General features: G+C 34.2%; 2 protein-coding genes across 4 annotated transcripts in view; one reads left to right on the top strand and one right to left on the bottom strand.

Annotated features, from left to right (window-relative positions):
- LOC106666491 (scavenger receptor class B member 1-like) overlaps nucleotides 1-11378 on the top strand; it is a 54672-nt gene extending 43294 nt beyond the window's left edge. For both annotated transcript variants that reach the window (XM_014393728.2, XM_014393727.2), the window contains exons 6-11: nucleotides 1400-1600; nucleotides 2526-2766; nucleotides 5215-5367; nucleotides 9942-10060; nucleotides 10146-10271; nucleotides 10344-11378. In XM_014393728.2, coding sequence (XP_014249214.1) covers nucleotides 1400-1600; nucleotides 2526-2766; nucleotides 5215-5367; nucleotides 9942-10060; nucleotides 10146-10271; nucleotides 10344-10556 — 1053 coding nt within the window. In that variant the 3' untranslated portion in view covers nucleotides 10557-11378. The remainder of the gene's footprint in view (nucleotides 1-1399; nucleotides 1601-2525; nucleotides 2767-5214; nucleotides 5368-9941; nucleotides 10061-10145; nucleotides 10272-10343) is intronic.
- Nucleotides 11379-17011: 5633 nt separating this feature from the next.
- Nucleotides 17012-17785, bottom strand: part of LOC106666441 (diuretic hormone receptor-like) — a 49999-nt gene continuing 49225 nt past the window's right edge. The window contains exons 10-11 of one of the 2 annotated variants that reach the window (XM_024229090.1): nucleotides 17438-17544; nucleotides 17012-17316 (exon numbers count right to left, since the gene is read on the bottom strand). In XM_024229090.1, the coding sequence (XP_024084858.1) occupies nucleotides 17142-17316; nucleotides 17438-17544 (282 nt within the window). In that variant the 3' untranslated portion in view covers nucleotides 17012-17141. Of the gene's footprint in view, nucleotides 17317-17383; nucleotides 17545-17785 lie in introns of both variants that reach the window. The other variant, XM_024229089.1, reaches the window with a different exon arrangement.

Below are 17785 nucleotides of genomic sequence, written 5' to 3' on the forward strand. Positions count from 1 at the left end.
TCATTTTTGGAAAAAATAGAGCTGTTTTATGTTTGTTTTTTGTATATTTTAAGATTGAATGTATTTATTAGTTTAAATACGTAGGTGTGAGAGCGTTGATGGTAAAACATTAAGTACTATATTGACCCTCAATAAGATTAGTTTAAGCAAGCCCGAATTTGTGTCGGGTGTGTAGGCAAAGGTTGCTCGATGTGGCCTATTCAGTGGAAGAGTGTCATTCCTTGGCTCCATATAGAGAGCGTGTAGGAATGCCCCCCGATATGAGATTTGCAGTTGAGATCACCAGCGACTGTTTGGGTCCCCAGTTTCATTTTTGGAAGAAATAGAGCTGTTTTATGTTTGTTTTTTGTATATTTTAAGATTGAATGTATTTATTAGTTTGAATGCGTAGTGTAAAAGCGTTGAGGTAAAATATTAAGAAATATATAGGCCCTAAATAAGATTAGTTAAAGCTAGCCCACATTTGTGTCCGGTATGTAGGCAAAGGTTACTCGATGTGGCCCATTCAATCGAAGAGTGTCATTTCTTGGCTCCAAATAGAGAGCGTGTAGGTATGCCCCCGATGTTACATTTACAGTTGAGCACAGCTACTAAACGGTCTAGTATTTAGATTGCATATAGTGTACAGATATTTCGTTTTTCTCTTTGGCATTAATTGACCGTAATAATCAACAGTTTAAGTTCCTTTTAATTGATACACACGTGGACAAAATCAAAATTCGCCCACGTGTTTTAAATCCTTTATCTACCCTTTAATCATATAGGATCAAATTATTTTAAATAGGAGCTTTTATAATTTTTTTTTACCAAATAGATAGTAGACTTATTGGTCGATATGAAGTAGGTCAATGAATTGTGTTGGTTTTGGGGAATATTCGGATGTAAGAGTGTTTCCAATGAGTATGATGATAGGGGCGTCGGTGGCCGCAAGAGTTTAGGCGTTGACAAGGCGCTCATCACTGTAATGTAAAGGTCCCAGGTTCGAATCCAGCGGCCCTACATTCGAACCCGACATACTCACAAATGGGCTTTTTTCAAAAACACCGGCACCCCGAGGGTTGATATAACCTCTGCTGTTGAGAACCCTCGTAAAAAAAAGTCATTTTTTGGGTAGTTTTGAAGGATTTTAGGAGTTTTAAGGTAAAATTTTTAATGATTGATGACTTAATCATAGAAAACATCTTCCGCCAAATTCCTAAAAGTACCCTTGTCAACCTTATGTCGTATAAATCTGTCCTTTATGTTCTACCGGCATACACATACTCCATACCTGACTTTATTACATGCTGTTGTGTATTGATTAAACCTTTCCAACCAGTCTTTCCTAATTCGATTTTTAAGACTTTAATCTAAGAGAACCGATTAATTTTGAAAGGTGTAATTTATTTTTTGATTTCAGGGCGCATCTTCTTACATATCGGACGCGGCATTCATCACGAAGCTAGGCCTGAAGATGATAACCAACAGGGCCGGTTCGAAGCCGTTTTCGAAGGTAACGGTCGACGAGTACTTCTGGAACTTCACGGATCCAGTTCTTCGTCTCGGGATCTCTCTCTTTCCTTCTTTTATGCCAACAGACAATGTCGGAATTCTAAATCAGGTAAACGTTTGTGTTATTATTGATTAACATAAGTCAACCTGTTTCTACCGAGTCATTTCCGACGCGCTTCTCGAGTGGCTGGAATTTTGATTATTCATAGATTCCAGCGAACAACTTGGATTTCGGCTAGAGTTTCTAATACAGAACCTGTCGATGAACTTGTCCTACATTTATGTAAAATCACTATTTGCCAACCTAATACATACTAAATTGAAGAATGTTGGGTATATTATAAGCTCTGAGAAAAAATTAAAACTAGACTAGATATATAATATAATTGGGGGGAAAAAATTACAACGCCTGGAAAGATCCATTTCAATGCAAGGAGAACCGGGCGTTGACAACGTTGCTTCACCGTACTTATTACTGAAAGTTAAGCAGGTTAAGGTCAAGATCAAACCATTGGCAATCGTAAAGTGCACTCCACGTCTTTCGTCTTATTAATAAATTTAACATTTGACCATTAACCACTAATATCTTCTATTTTCGAAAATCAGGCATATATAAATAAATTCAGGCTAATTATGATGAAATAATAGGCAGAAATTTCGATTTTAAAGACATTGAATGTTAATTAATCACAATCGTCAATTCGATATTGAAATTTCGTAAGCGTAAATTCTTGAGTAAATAAAAAAATCATATTGCCCCATTATAACAATTATGACCATAAATAAAACATAACCCTCTATTCGGGCAATCTAGTACCGATTAAACAGTCATAGGCAATTGTCGACCGAAAATCTCAGTTACGAAACTTGCCATCACATCAGGCATCAATTTACTAATTCATAGTCGTTAAAAAATGTATTACAAGGTAGACAGGTCTGGCAAATAGTCAGCGTCAGTAACGAGAATATTAAAATCTTTTATAAACCGAACGTTTAAGACTGAAGCTAATTATGACAGAAAAACATTTCCGCAGATATATAAAAGCTTCGAGGACAGGGTCACTGTCAAAATCGGCGTGGACAACGGGCCGAGGGAGTTTTTCAAAATCGACAAGTACAACGGTGCCCCGGGGATGCAAGTGTGGCCGAACGAGACGTGCGATTCCGTCCAAGGTTCTTCAGAAGGGGTTTCGTACCACCAGGACATCCGTAAAGAAGATACCATATACTATTTGAGAAAGACCATATGCAGAGCCGTCCCTTTGTATTACACCGGTGAGCATTTCATAAACAAAAACATAAAAGTATCATTTCTCTTTTCTCATATTTTCTGAGGTCTGATGGGGGTTGATGAACAGATAATAAGATACACCGCTTTTTCATTTCTATTTGCATATTTTGTTTTTCGCCTCAGAATGTCAAGGTTAAGTAAATAAATTTAAGAAATAAGTTCTACAAGAGGAAGCTGTGTTGAATAAAAAGTATATTTAATTTATTCTCTAATATAGACATTACTTTTTGAATAAAATTATTACTTTTTTAAATTATGATACTAGAATTGATGGAATTTTCAAAGGTTCATTCATGAAAAGGTTCTGAATAAGTTGTGTAATGTTAATAATTTTTTATATATTACATTTATTTGATATTTTCAACTACAAATATTGTATTAAGTAAATATATTCATATATGTTGAATTAGTCATTTGAATCTCGTTTAACAAAGATTGCCCAGTGGCAACACTCCTTTACACTGTAACCTGTTCAATGTTCACTCAATGTGAAGGTTATACTTTCAATCTAAGGTCTTTGTCGAGATGAAAAAGCAAGTGTCACGAACGGGATTCGAACCTTTGGTTCAACATGCCGCTGCTGTAACCACTTGACCTATCGTGACTTCAATCCTGCTTGTATAGAAATAATATTTAGTGTTTTCAACTTAATGTACCTGAAAAACCTCTCCTTGTCCTCAAATATGAGGACAAAACTTACAATGTACTGCCAAACATACCACAACAAACAACTCATTACCAGATGTGTATACAGCGAGGCGAAGGATCTTGAACGACAAGTAGAAAAAGTACAATACATCCACTCGCACACCAACTTCCCATCTCAACGTCACCTTTTGTATTTTCCCTCCTTTTTGCCATTTTTCAAATGTCGTGTAATTTAATGAATTAAAATGAAGTACACTTCACTAAAGCTCTCCGTGGCTATTTCATTTGAATCCAATCCGATTACACGACATTTGAAAAATGGCAAAAAGGAGGGAAAATTCAAAAGGTGAGGTTTGAAGATCGTGGGTTCGAATCCCGCTCGTGCCATCAACTTTTTTTCATCTCAACTAAAAACTTTAATTAATTGTAATGTATTAATTGGTCAAGCGGTCCACGAAATTAGTGAATTTAAAGTACAATACGTTCATCTAACTTACCTGGTTCACAAAATACAGACTGAAGTGGAACAGATCAAACCAGATGAACGTTTTCCCAGTCTTCTCTTTATCCGATCTCAAACACATTATCAACTTCCTCCTAAAAAAAAACCTATCCATTATGACAACTTGTGTCACTGTCGCTGGTTAGGAGATCCCTGGTTTGAGGGAATTTGTCCGGATGGGAGTTTCTGGATTTGAGAATTTTTGGTGGTGGTTGAAAAGCATTTATGAAACTTGCGTTAACGAGAGAGTACTGCATCTGGAAAAAAAAGAAATATTTAGGTCTGTAAGGATAGTTTCGTTGGATGAAGCAGCATCAAGGAGTTTTGACGGGAAGGATATTGAAATGTTTAGCTGAACCCATCAGTCCATCTCCTTCACTAATATAAAGCAGATTTTGTTTGTGAAAGGTAGACCTTCCGTCCAAAACCATCCGTTGTGTTAGAAACGATCCTTTCTATGTCCCAAATCACACGGCTTGTAATTATTCTCAATTATAAAAAGCCACGGGTTGGGATTCGAATCGAGGACCGGTAGCATGACAAATACTCGGACGCCCTAACTATCTGACACCGCACTCCCCGATGTTGAATCCAATCTTTCCTGTCCAAAAATCGTTTTCAAACTTTTGTTGTGTATAATTAGTCATAAAATACCAAAGGTTTTGATGCTGTACTGTAGAGCCCAGATGAAGGCTAAATAAAGAGGTCGAAAACTTGGCAGTTATATAATACATGTACCATCAATGACATTCCCAATATTCAAAAAAATCCCAAAAAATCCCAACATGACTAATTACACTCTTCACTCAACATCATCCTTATGGCTTAGCAAACCACCTCTCCTCAGCCTTTTTTTAGAGTCCTCAGTGCGGAATAAAACGCCAGTGGCTCCGTCAACTCAGTCTAAATGATAACGAGTAATAAGTGTGTGCTTATATGCATTAGCAACCTAGAGTCCATTTTTTTATTGCAGTCATTATATTTACTTATAGTTGTTTCTACAGTGGTAAATGTTCAAACCAAAAGAAAAAAAGTATTTGCAATCTGATTGCAAAATTGGTTAAATTCCTAAGTCATTGCATAACTTTATATTTATTGAACTATGATTGAATTATTTATCTAATTAAAAATTATAAAATAGAAGTCAGAGTTGCCTACTAAACTGAGTTGTTGAGCAGGATACAGTCTGTTCGGAGAAAAGAGATTTAAATGTGTTTCAGGCCTTCCGGTTTTATTCGTAGGAGAATTTATTTATTTGAATTTTATGACAAACTTGTTTTAGGGGATGTCATTGTCCGTGGAGTAAAGACTTATAGGTTTGAGCTTCCTAACACGACTTTCGCCAGACCACCTGAAGGACAGGAAGAGTGCTACAGGGACAGTTCCTACCCGACTCTGCTTTCCGGTCTAAGTGACGTCTCACCTTGCTATTACAGTAAGTCAATTTTTCATATATCGTACACGTGATCTAATGAGTTGTAATTAAACTGCCAGCTGCCGATAATTTCTGCAAACGTTGTGTAACTGTAGTTCCGGTCTTGCTAATAGTACGAAAATAAATTATAATTTTGCACTATTAATTGATGTACTTATTCAAATATTTAAACGGAAAAAATCAACGTCTTTATATGATTATCTTTTGCTCCCCAAATCGATCCCTTTTAATCGTTAGGTTCTTCCTGATTACATAATTTTATCAAGATGATAGATAATTCGGGTAAATCATTTTGTCCTCGTTTTTTTTTTTGTAAAAAGGTATAAACAAAGTTCAATGATTATTTTAAACTTTAGCGGGAATGACGAGGGTTTCAGGGACATCAAGAATGATTCCTTCAGTTTTTTTTCCATTAACACGCATGTTTTTAGTATTTTTCATTATGTTCAGTTGTTTAGTATTTTTACAGTTTTTATTTTCTATTATTATGTTGATATTTTCGTCAAATTTTCTACATCAAGACTTCTAATATCAACTCGTTCAACGCTTTTACCGTCGAATTTTATTTAAAAAGATACTTGTTTTAATAATAACAATTTCCTCAAATTCTCTAAAACAGTTTGGATTTCAAAACGAACAACCCTAAACTTCTATCAAAAAATCTCACTTACCTTTACTTAAAAAGTCAGCGTCACAAGCGGGATTCGAACACACGACCTTCGGCTAAATACGGCACTGCTCTAACCACTTGAGCTATCGTAACTTCAATCCACTCGGACACTAACTTCCCATCTCAACCCCACCTTTTGAATTTTCCCTCCTTTTTGCCATTTTTCAAATGTCCTGTAATCTATTTGATTCTCGGCGACAAATGAAATAACCACGGAGAGCTTTTGTGAAGATATACTTCAGTTTAATTATTAAATCCATTACAGTTCGTGGTCCGATTGACCAATTACCTTTTTTCAATTAATTAATATTTATGAAAGGTATTGATTGAGATAAAAAAGTAAGTGTCACGTGCGGGATTCGAGCCCACGACCTTTGGCTACATACGCCGATGCTCTACCACTTGAGCTTCGTGACCTCGATCCACTCGGACACTAACTTCTCATCTCTACTCCACCTTTTGAATTTTCCCTCCTTTTTGCCATTTTTCAATTTTCATCTCAACCAAAAACCTTAATTAATTGAAAAGAATTTATTTTGTGTGACCAATGTTTTGGATCATCGTGTTGATGCATTCGAAGCGCTATTTGTGGGCAGTAAGTTAATGGCGTAATATTAGGGTTATAAGCAGGCCATGAAGAGGCGCTATTCCCTTCTATTTCTGGGGTTTTGGCCATTGTCGTACGGAACTGTACAGTATCATAGTCTTTTTCAAAGCGCTCATTGTGTTAAACTGTGTGATATATCATAAAAGCGGGCACTGACGCTCCAAACGATAATAGTATATCCAGCTTACGCGCTTAACTACATTTTGTGTACGGGAATGTAGGGTTCAAAAATACAATAAACCAAGAGATATTCATACACATTTATTATTACACTGGCCCATGTTAGCATGGGAACAGTCAAGCAAAAAGTCAAGAAAAGTCAGCCATGACTCTAACTTCGGAATGGGCTTGTTCACAAGAGGACTTGACCCAAACGAAACTCGTCAATACCATGTCATCCAGCAATTTCCACGACCTTCTTCCTGCAACTTCTTGGATCCTCGAAAGTCGCCTCTATTTGACTTGTAGCAATGGCTGGTCCTTGCTGGCTGAGTCCCAGGCGGAGTTGGTTACTTGACTGCTCTGTTTCCTCGGGTTGACTGGGTGCTCCTACTGAGTTCCGCGATTCTGGCTGACTAAGTCTGTTCTCCTGTTCAAATTTTCTGAAACCCTCGACAGTCGACTCTATTCTGCTCGTATCGGTCTTGGACAGTCGATGTAGTGTCTCGGCTTCTGTCTCCGACTGACTCTGGCAATTACTGAGTCCTCGAGTTCATTGCCTCCTGGATTTGACTCACTTTGCTTATCAAATCATCCTCTGTTATACCGATTTCAAACTAGGGAAGGGGTGGTAAAGAAAAGCAAAAACTGCTGGGCCCTGATGGTCAACTTCCTTCTTACAAGGGCCGCGCAATAACTCGTAATTGTCAAAACTTTCCATAACTCAGCCCCTGGTCCTTGTCGATAGTCATCCGGTGAAAAGTGAAAAACACCCACCCAGCTGACATGGCATTTTACTTATTTACTTTCATCTACTACTATCAAAAAAAGAAGTGGCGATAGTACCCTCCTTGGGATATCCTTCAGTAGGTGCTGTTTGTATAGTCTATGACCAAGTGCAGCGTTTATTTTCCGATATTTTCCAACTTTTTAGCATTACTATCAAGTTGGTAGTCAGAAAGCCTATACCTTTGCTTTGCACAGCGGTTTCACTGGCTTTATGCTAGGTGTTATCTTTATTTTCTAAAGATTTAGGGACGATTATAAATAAATCATAAACGGAATTTTCCTTATTATTAGATCATTTATAACTTGACCTGCAAGTGTGGGAGAAAACCACGCACCCTTTGCGACATTATCTATTTTATAGGTACTGAAAATAAGCTCTAAACACTTGTTAGTACTAAAATATAATTATTTATTATAAGTTACTTCACCCTCTAATTTGAGCTAAATCAAGACGTGTCCTTCCAATTAAGGACATAAAAATCGAGATAATTTAAATCAGACATTTATTTTTGTTGTTGTAAATACGGAAAGATCAAGTCTTTCAAATGATACTATTAATGGTTTTTTTTAATAAATGTACTTCTAATTTCATCTACGTGAAACTAGATTTTTAGTACTATTTATCCCAAATGCTTAATTTTCAAAAATTAAATACTCATGGGCAATCAATTTAGAAATCCCTTTATAAATTTGTTCTTCATCAATAGTAATTTTTTTAATATCTCGTTTTTCTATATTATTAGTTCAGATCAATAATAGTTTCTCTAATCTCATTTTATTTTTAATTCAAAAATTCAACTAATAAAACCCGCACTTTTATTTTTATACCACTATTGATTCAGTTAGCAAATTTTAATTTAAATATTCTAAATTTACGGATTTCTAATATTGCATATATATTTTTTTAATTAGGAATATTCGGCAAATTGTTTTTTAATGGTTTGAAAGAGACAAGTGCACAAAGAAGTAGGCATTCATGAATAATGCATCCCCAACCTACACGATGTCGTTTCAAAGTGGACGTAAATATATTCACACGCAACTTAACGATCATCCATGATATCATTTCATGAATTTTATTGTAGTTGGAGTAGCGCAATGCATTTTCTTTCTTTTTTGTGATTTTTACGTTTTTCTCGTTCTTTATCGTACAAATTAGACTTTGGAAACCCATTACGTATCCAATACTCGGAGGTTTTATTTTTATTTGATATGAATTGACAATAACAACCGATAAATAAAGTATTTGCATATGAATTGTCCAATTGGAACTCATTTTAATAATAAAATGGCTTTTCCTCTTGTACTTTTTTTATAATAACAGAGAACGAGACCTTTTCCAAAGTTGAAAAATATTATCAGTCAATGGTAGCTTTTGGTCTAGATTAAATTTTTTAAAATAATCAAATTTAGTGACATGCAGTTTTACAATTTCTCTTATATTTTTGACAGATTCGATACAATCTGAAAACAATATTAAGTCCATTAAAAGGCAGGTCATTAATAGCTAGAAAACAACTATGGGCTCATAACAGAACCTTGTGGTATATCACAATTGAATTTTGAAAAAATATTTATTAAGCGTGTTCCGTACAAATACAACATGCATTTTGTTTGCAAAATAATAAAATACATACATATAATATATACAATAAAAAACAAAACAAGGCTTGTAAATGAACATTTTCACACTTTAAGTTTCACAAATAAATTAAAATAGGTAAGCATTTTTTTGTCCATAAAACTTTAAAATCTGTACAGTGTAGTAATAAAAATATGTAAATTCAATAATTTCGTGGTCCACTTGGCCAATTAATATATTACAATTAATTAAGGTTTTTAGTTCAGATAAAAAAGTCAATGGCACGAGCGGGATTCGAACCCACGATCTTCGGCTTGATACGCCGCTGCTCTACCACTTGAGCTATCGTGACCTCGGTCCACTCGCACACTAACTTCCCATCTCAACCACACCTTTTGAATTTTCCCTCCTTTTTGCCATTTTTCAAATCTCGTGTAATCTATTTGATTCTCGAATTTTCCCTCCTTTTTGCCATTTTTCAAATCTCGTGTAATCTATTTGATTCTCGGCGACAAATCAAACGGCCATTGAGAGCTTTAGAGCTTTAGCAGCGGCGTATCTAGCCGAAGATCGTGGGTTCGAATCCCGCTCGTGCCATTGACTTTTTTATCTCAACTAAAAACCATATTTAGTTAATCTATAACATTGATATGAGTAATCCGAATCAAACCTCAAATCACTGCATTTCCTGCCATTTATTTATTTAATTTCTTTATTAAAAGATAATTAATTTATTAGTAATGTATGTAAATATATTTTTTAAACAGATTTTCCGATTGCCTCTTCATTCCCACACTTTATGTATGCAGACCCGAAGGTAACGGAGAAACTGGAAGGTCTTTCTCCCAACTGGGAGAAACATGGTTCAGTCGCACTCATCGAACCCGTAAGTTATTTTTATACAAAAAAAAGAAAATATAAATATTTTACTTAAGTGAAAAATTTAACATTTTTTTCTTCTTACAACGCAGAACACAGGTGTTCCATTGACTGCATGGGCTCGGAGTCAGAGCAGTTTGATAATGCACGACATGAGCTATTTCCCAAGTCTGAAAAGATTCTCAAATGTGGCTTTGCCAATGTTCTGGTTGGAATATGTAAGGCTCAGATTCCTTTTCACACTAAAACCCATCACTAAAAATAAAATGTGATCATTTTTAATTTTACAGAAGCAGATGGGTCTCCCGCCAAAGATTTACTATGTACTCTACTTCATGGTTAATGTTATCAAGCCCTATCAAGTCTTCTTCAGCGTGCTAATGCTCATCGTCGGAGCTTTCTTCTATTTTATCGGGCTCTCTCGCCTCTGGAGGCGATGCCTGCTGGTTAACTCAAGAGCTTATTCTACGATTGATATCAAAATAAAAAACTCTCCAGTATAGTAAGAAGAAATGTATATTTTTACTTGTATATATTATAGTACAGTGCTATCTGTGATTTTATTAGTAACATAATTTTTTTACTTTAATAATAAACTGATTGTTTTGTTTCATATCTAAACAGTGTGATTTTAGTTTACTTAAAGTAATTGTGTTGCTGAAAGTGCCAAATTATTTTTATTAATTATTAAGTAACAACATGAACAACTTTAGATTGTAATTTAACTAGTTTGTTTACATTTTAGAATACAAAATCAAATATTTATACATACATAATATAGATTATATATGTACAAATATACATATGTAAGCAGGTACCTGCTTGTTCAAATAGTCAATAGTTTGCTCAAATAAAACCTCATAGTTTATGTAGTATAAAAATAGTGTTATATTTGCAATGTATTAGGTAGTTTAAAACACTTTAAACATTGCTGATTTTCAATGACTGATAGAAAGATTGAGAATAATTTTTGAGATAATTTGACACTGTTCAATGGTAAGAATCTCTTGTAAATGCCACGTTTGAATTGTATTTTATTACCTTGTTAAAATAATTGGTGTATTTTTACAGTCATGTATTTTTTTTTACAAGAAATCATAGAGTGTGTTCAGAGCGTAAATGAAACAGTCATTTGTATTTTTGTTTATATTATGTGTTAAGCAAAAATTTAGTTAATACACTAGTGAGCTGTTATATTGCCAATCAATTGCAATAATTGTTATTTATTATGAAAAAAGTATAAAGATTGTCTTAATAAATATTATTTATTTAAAAATATATAAAATTTAAAAGCCTTATCAATACAGATATCTTCTTTCTAGTAATTATTGTCACAACCAATACTATAGTCTAACCACCCTTTCTCAAAAAAATAAGCAAAAAGGTAAACAAAATAAAACTATTTCAATTTTGTGTTGTTGACTTAACAGAAAACTTCTTTGGAATTGAAGAGTAAACTTTCTTCTTCCATCTAGGTACAAATTTATGTATGTAGTGTAAAGTAGCTTCATTATCATGCCGGTCATTAATGTTGGATTTTGTATTGGTACAAGTTTTAAAAGTGCTGACGGGTTTTGTTTTACGATTCCCTGTCCCTTGGAAACACAGTTCTTAATAAAATGAATAAAAAGATTATTAAAAGGCTAGCAACTGGAAGTTTAGTCAACTTGCTAATAGATGATAAAACTTGAATCTACAATCAAATTTTAAACAACTAAACAACACATTTCAATTTTTATTCGACTAAGAAATGCAATACATATGGCAAATAACCGTGTGTGGTACCTCTGTATCTTTTTCAGGTTGAAAATCATTTTCTCCGAAGCCTACTATCACATCCAGAAGTCCTTATGCTTGGATCGCTGGATTAAAGTGAGTTTCGTTTACTATTTTTTACGTTTTCCGCAGGGAAGTATTCTAGGAACAATCTTGATTGCTTAGAGTCATTGTTCAGTGGTTCAAGATTGAACCATAGGGTGACTTCCTGTAATTGACTGATCAGGTGAGGGTATCAGGATATTGAAGTGAGCAAATTGAGCTCTTTTTCTTCTTTGATAAGAAGATATATCAGGATTGTGCAGTAAGTTAATAAAACTCTTGTGATTCACTCATCTCGAAAGTATAAGAATTCTTAGGTGATGTAATTGTGCTCCTCTTACTGACTGATCTGTGAGAAGTATCAGAATTCTAAAGTGAGCAAATGGAGCACCTTTTCGTTTTAGATAAGGTGATATATCAGGATTGTGAAATATGTTTTTTGAACTCTTGTAATTGACTTCTCTCCAAAGTATAAAAATTCTAAAAAGATCAAATTGAGCTCCTGTTATTGACTGATCGGTTAGGGTTATCAGAATCTTGAAGTGAGCAAATGGAGCTCCTTTTCCTTTTAGATAAGGTGATATATCAGGATTGTGAAGTATGTTATTTGAACTCTTGTAATTGACTTCTCTCCAAAGTATAAAAATTCTAAAAAGATCAAATTGAGCTCCTGTTATTGACTGAGCAGGTGAGGGTATCAGGATCCTTAAGGGAACAACTAGAGCTCCTTTTCTGTTTTGATAAGATAATATATCAGGATTGTAAAAGATGTTATTTGAACTCTTGCAATTGACTTCNATTTTTAGGAAGTCAAATTGAGCTCCTCCTATTGACGGATCAGTGAGGGTAGGGTCACGAATTGATATACTGCCACTGACTGTAAAAAAAGCTTTTTTCAATATCACCGCCAAAATTAATTTTGATTTTTACAATAGACATTTATCAGTTTCTTTTATACAGCAGTCATTTTACTAATGATTCACGCAGTTCATTCACGAACAATAGGTAGTTTGAAATGCAATAACTCATCTCGTTCGTTCCCAATAACTTCTTCTTCGTCGATCGACTGTTCCGCAACTTCATCCAGAGGTTCCATCATCACATCACATGAGAAAGCACAAGTCACCGAACTTACTGTGGAGTATCTACTATTCCTTATACATTTACGCCCTTTACCAACCTTTCTAATTTAGGATAAAACAAATCCAATCGATTTCTTGGAAAATCTCTCTTATTGAGCTTAGAAGCTTTTAGCTTCCGTCTTTATGTTCTACCATAGTTAATTAGGTACATATCTGAGGTATAATCGCTTTAGTTTTTGCCTAGATTTTACGTGAGGTGAATGTCCCGACGGTCGCATTCGCTTCGCCTTGACCCTGTAACCTGGGTCGTCCTTAATCGGTATCAGGCGTCTGAATTTTCTCTCGACGGATCGCCCTTGACCCAGCAATTCGGTCGCCCTTGGCAATAACCCGGCTCTTCACCTTTTGACCCTGGCTTATCTCGATCGTTAGATGTCAGATGAGCGTCCTTTAGACTAATCGTTTTCCATGTTCTTGGATACACACACGTAAGAAGAGATTTTGTAATAATAGCCTTGATATTCTAAGGTAAGTCAGATGGCTATTTTAAACGTCCAAATGGTAAAAAAAATCCTGTGGGAATGGGGAAAAAGTCTAAAAACTTCGTTACAAGGAAAGCAGCACACCTTGATATACTCCACTATCCATTTGGAGAGTTGGAGATGAATATTTAATTCAAAACAGTCCTTCGAATCTGACTAAAACAAGAGAGCCCGACATTTGGGACCGATCCCTCTCGATTTAGACACAATTTAAACTATTGGAAATAATCTAATGAAGTTTGAAAAGAATGAACTTTTCATTCTTATGTAGGTGTCGAAAAAGTCAGTTGAAGAAATCAAGTCCAATGAAAAAACACCAAAAATTATAGACTAAAACCAAAACTATTGAAACAACTATAATAATAATTTAAAGTCAAAATAGAGCAACAATTACAAGGGTATCGTAGATGAAATAAAAAAACCTTTCAATACAAGTTTTATATTTGTTTTGACAAAATATTTTGATTTAACTTGCCTTCGATTTTTTAAAAATCACAAAAATTATGATCTATCTGAAACCACACCTGCAGGAAATTTCCACAGAAGTTTAGAAGCTTTTTGCAAGAACCAAAGTTTGGTGGAAAAAAATACATAATACGAAATTTTCGTAAAATCAAAAAATATTTTACTTCAATTTGTTTGCCTTACTTAGAATTTTTTTGCAAATCACAAAAATGAAGGTTACTTTGAAACCACTCCACCGATCAACATGAAACGTCCAGACAACTTAGAAGCTTTAAAACTAAGTCTAAGGTCACAAACCTCAGTCATTCATCAGTAAATTTAAAAATTCGGAAACACGTAAAATTTTCCACCTGTTATGAAATCTTCAAATTGAGCTGTGGAGCAAGGAAGTCGTCCGTTTCAGTTAGTAACCTTCCACTTTGCACGATTTCTCAACCGTTTTCGAGTTATTCGCGATTTTTGGGCAAAAAAATTGTTTTCTGGGTGCTGACGAAAATTTTTGAATTTACTTATGAATGACTGAAGGTAGGAAAACTTTTAAAAATCCATCTTATACCACCTGGTCGGTTTTTTAAAATATTTTTTATTTATCATTTATTTTTTTTATTAAATTATTTTTTCTATATATATATTGAAATACATCCATTAAAATGTTATTTAATTTTTGAAACTTTCATGTCTCCTAGGGCTCATTGGATTTTTTCACAAGAAACAAAGGCAATATTCAGTTTTCGCATTAAAAAAAAAAATGACTAAAGTTTTGGTTATTCACAAAATATTTTTCGGTAAACTTTTTTGCTACTTGGGATTTATTCGAAAATCACAGAAATGACATAACTTTGATACCACTGCACTGATGTAATGACAGTTCCCTCAGGTTTAGAAATTTTGAATCAACATGCAATGGCACCAACGCCGCCTTCGTAATTAAATAACAGCCGGATAAATAGAATAAAATACTTTTTCAAATGATAGTTCCTACTCACAGTAAGTTGTTTTGCAACGATCCGGATTTCGAGCCTTTTAGCTCATCATCAGGTTGAAGGACTTCTACAACCACGTCTCTCGACATGAATTGCCAAAGTNAGGAATTATCCTTTTAAAAAGTATTGAACACCACACTCACTCCATTATTTATCATTTCTAATTGAATAAAATGTTTAATTTTTTTCACACTTAAAATGAAGTAAAAAGAAAGTTTTGATATAACGTGAAAGATGAATTATCGAGCTTTCCAACATTTCCGCAAACGTTCAATTTGGATAAAATCCAGAAGAGTTATGCATTTTTAAAAGAAACACCGGCGATCAATAATTGCCCTTGGTGTATCCAAAAAAAATTATAACTTTTGATCTCCATAAAAATTCGTATTTAATGGATTTAAATGGTCTTCAAAACGAATCCGATTTGTTGTTTTAGTAAAGAAATTTTTTTACCTGCTTTACTGGAATCGTCTTTTTTATTGCAACTTTTCAAATAGTTAAATCTCATTTAATACTGATTTTAATTTTTTCTTTAATGAAAAGAGTGGTTGAGTTGAAAAATTAATGCCACGAGAGAGACTAACCGACGACATCCGGATCTGCCTACCTCTTGAGCTGTCGTCACTTCCAGATGTGCCATAAATAGTAATGTGTAATAAAGTATTTGAAGTAAACGCAAGGGTACTAATTCAGATGTCATGGGCTCGAACCACCCTCGTAAAACTAATTTTTCAACTCAACCATACTTTGCATAAAAACCATAAAAAATCAAAAATCAGTTATAAAATACTTTGGTTAATAGGACCAATATATACCAATATATATATATAAATATAATTTTCTTATATCAGGTAAAAAACCAAGTGAAACATACATAATAACTTACAATTAATTAACGTTTTTAGTTGAGATAAAAAAATCAATGGCACGAGCGGGATTCGAACCCACGATCTTCGGCTAGATACGCCGCTACTCTACCACTTGAGCTATCGTGACCTCGATCCACTCGGACACCAACTTCCCATCTCAACCCCACCTTTTGTATTTTCCCTCCTTTTTTCCTTTTTCAATCCCGCTCGTGATACTAACTTTTTTATCCTAATCTATAAATAATTTTTCATGGCCATTTTTGTCAAGCGGACCACGAAATTAGTGAATTTAATGAATACATAATAACCCTAATAACCGTAACATGCAACAACAACAAAGACAGAAAAGAACATTTACTTTTTAAAAAAAGTTGGGTCACGTGTCTAATATTTTTCTATCTAGTTTCATAAGAAATAGTTTCATTTAAATCGCTTATCCATAGCCTCCTTTTGTTAGTACTTTTAGTTAGTTACTTCTTTCTTCAAAAAATTCAGTCTTAACAGTTTAGTAAGAAAAATATAAAACAAAGAAATGGGCGATAACCGCGATAATGAACGGACCCAACTTTCACACGCTTTTTCAAATTCAACGAGTTTCATTCAATTTTTAAAAGGTTTTATCGAAACGAAATTTCACTAAGCAGCTAGAATAGGCGGAACATTGGTTTCATGTTTGTCTTTCAGCACAATTAAACGACAATTTTAGACTCTCATTTTAATTATCACTAAACAAAGTTTAATTAACATCGGTGAACCCATTTCGTTGGCCTTCCCTTTTTTAATGCTAGTAATGCAAATATTCTTTTGACATAATTTTTCAAAATGGACATAGGGTTTAATTAGGGTTAATGACCAATAAATGAGACGATTTGGATTTTTTTAATGAAGTGTGTAATGTTTTTCAATTGACAAGAATAATTTTTCCTTGAAGCAATTATGAATTGCCAAAAGTTACCAATTCTCTGGATAAATGTTGATCTTATTTGTCATATAACGAATTTATTGTTTTATTACATTTAAGACACATTTAAGATTAATTAATGCAATTGGTTTGCCGATAAGTTGAAAATATTTAAATAAACACAACCCCCCTTTATTGTCCCATAAATGACTTTCATATTATAATTAATATATAATTTGAATAAATATTTATGAATTAAAAGAATATAAAAACATTTAATACCATAGTTAAATTCCAATAAACCGTTGACGCGGTTAATTATTATTTAAAAAACACTTATATCTTTGGTAGAAATAAAATAAATAAATGCACGATAAAAATCGATTGTAAAGACACAAAAAATGATTTAAACATTTATGTTTAAAAATTTAAACGGCATGCTCAGGGGTGTCGAGGCAAGGGCTGACGGAAGCTCGAATGGTGTTAGCTGTCGGCCCGTTTGTGTTTCTGTGCGCGCCGCTATAGCCGAGGGTGAGTGTCGTCGCCTCGCTCGCCGTCGACTCTCCTCTGATCCTGGTGCAGGCTTCGTGTTTCGAATACAATCTGCAAAAAGAGAATAGTGACACAGTTATATGTCAACGGATAGAATGGGGACGTGAGCAAGAACTACCTAACACTCTCAATATCAGAATTTGGTGACCTAGTTTTACAATAATATGTATACCTCCTCACTCCAATATCCCTCGCTTCCTTCCACCTAATCAGATGGTGGCGGACGGTATTTTGAACTTCCGTATTAAGGAAACAGTAAAAAAGAGCCACCATGAGTCCCTAAAACAATTAATAAAGTTGTGGTCAGATTATTTAACAAAGGATGTGCTTTGAATGTGTGATATGAGGTGTGTCGATAAATCTAAAATCATCTACTTTTTTCACTAGCTAATTGACTTATCTATGTCATCGTTTATTTTACTCAGCAGTACTAGTATATTTACGCCTCAGAAACCGACACAGACTTGAAACTAAACTTTTCCAGTCTGAGACGATCAATTGAACACTCCGCCCGAAAAAC

This window comes from Cimex lectularius, unplaced genomic scaffold (genome assembly GCF_000648675.2).
Source record: "Cimex lectularius strain Harlan isolate CLEC.00 unplaced genomic scaffold, Clec_2.1 scaffold289, whole genome shotgun sequence".
NCBI classification, from domain to species: domain Eukaryota; kingdom Metazoa; phylum Arthropoda; class Insecta; order Hemiptera; family Cimicidae; genus Cimex; species Cimex lectularius.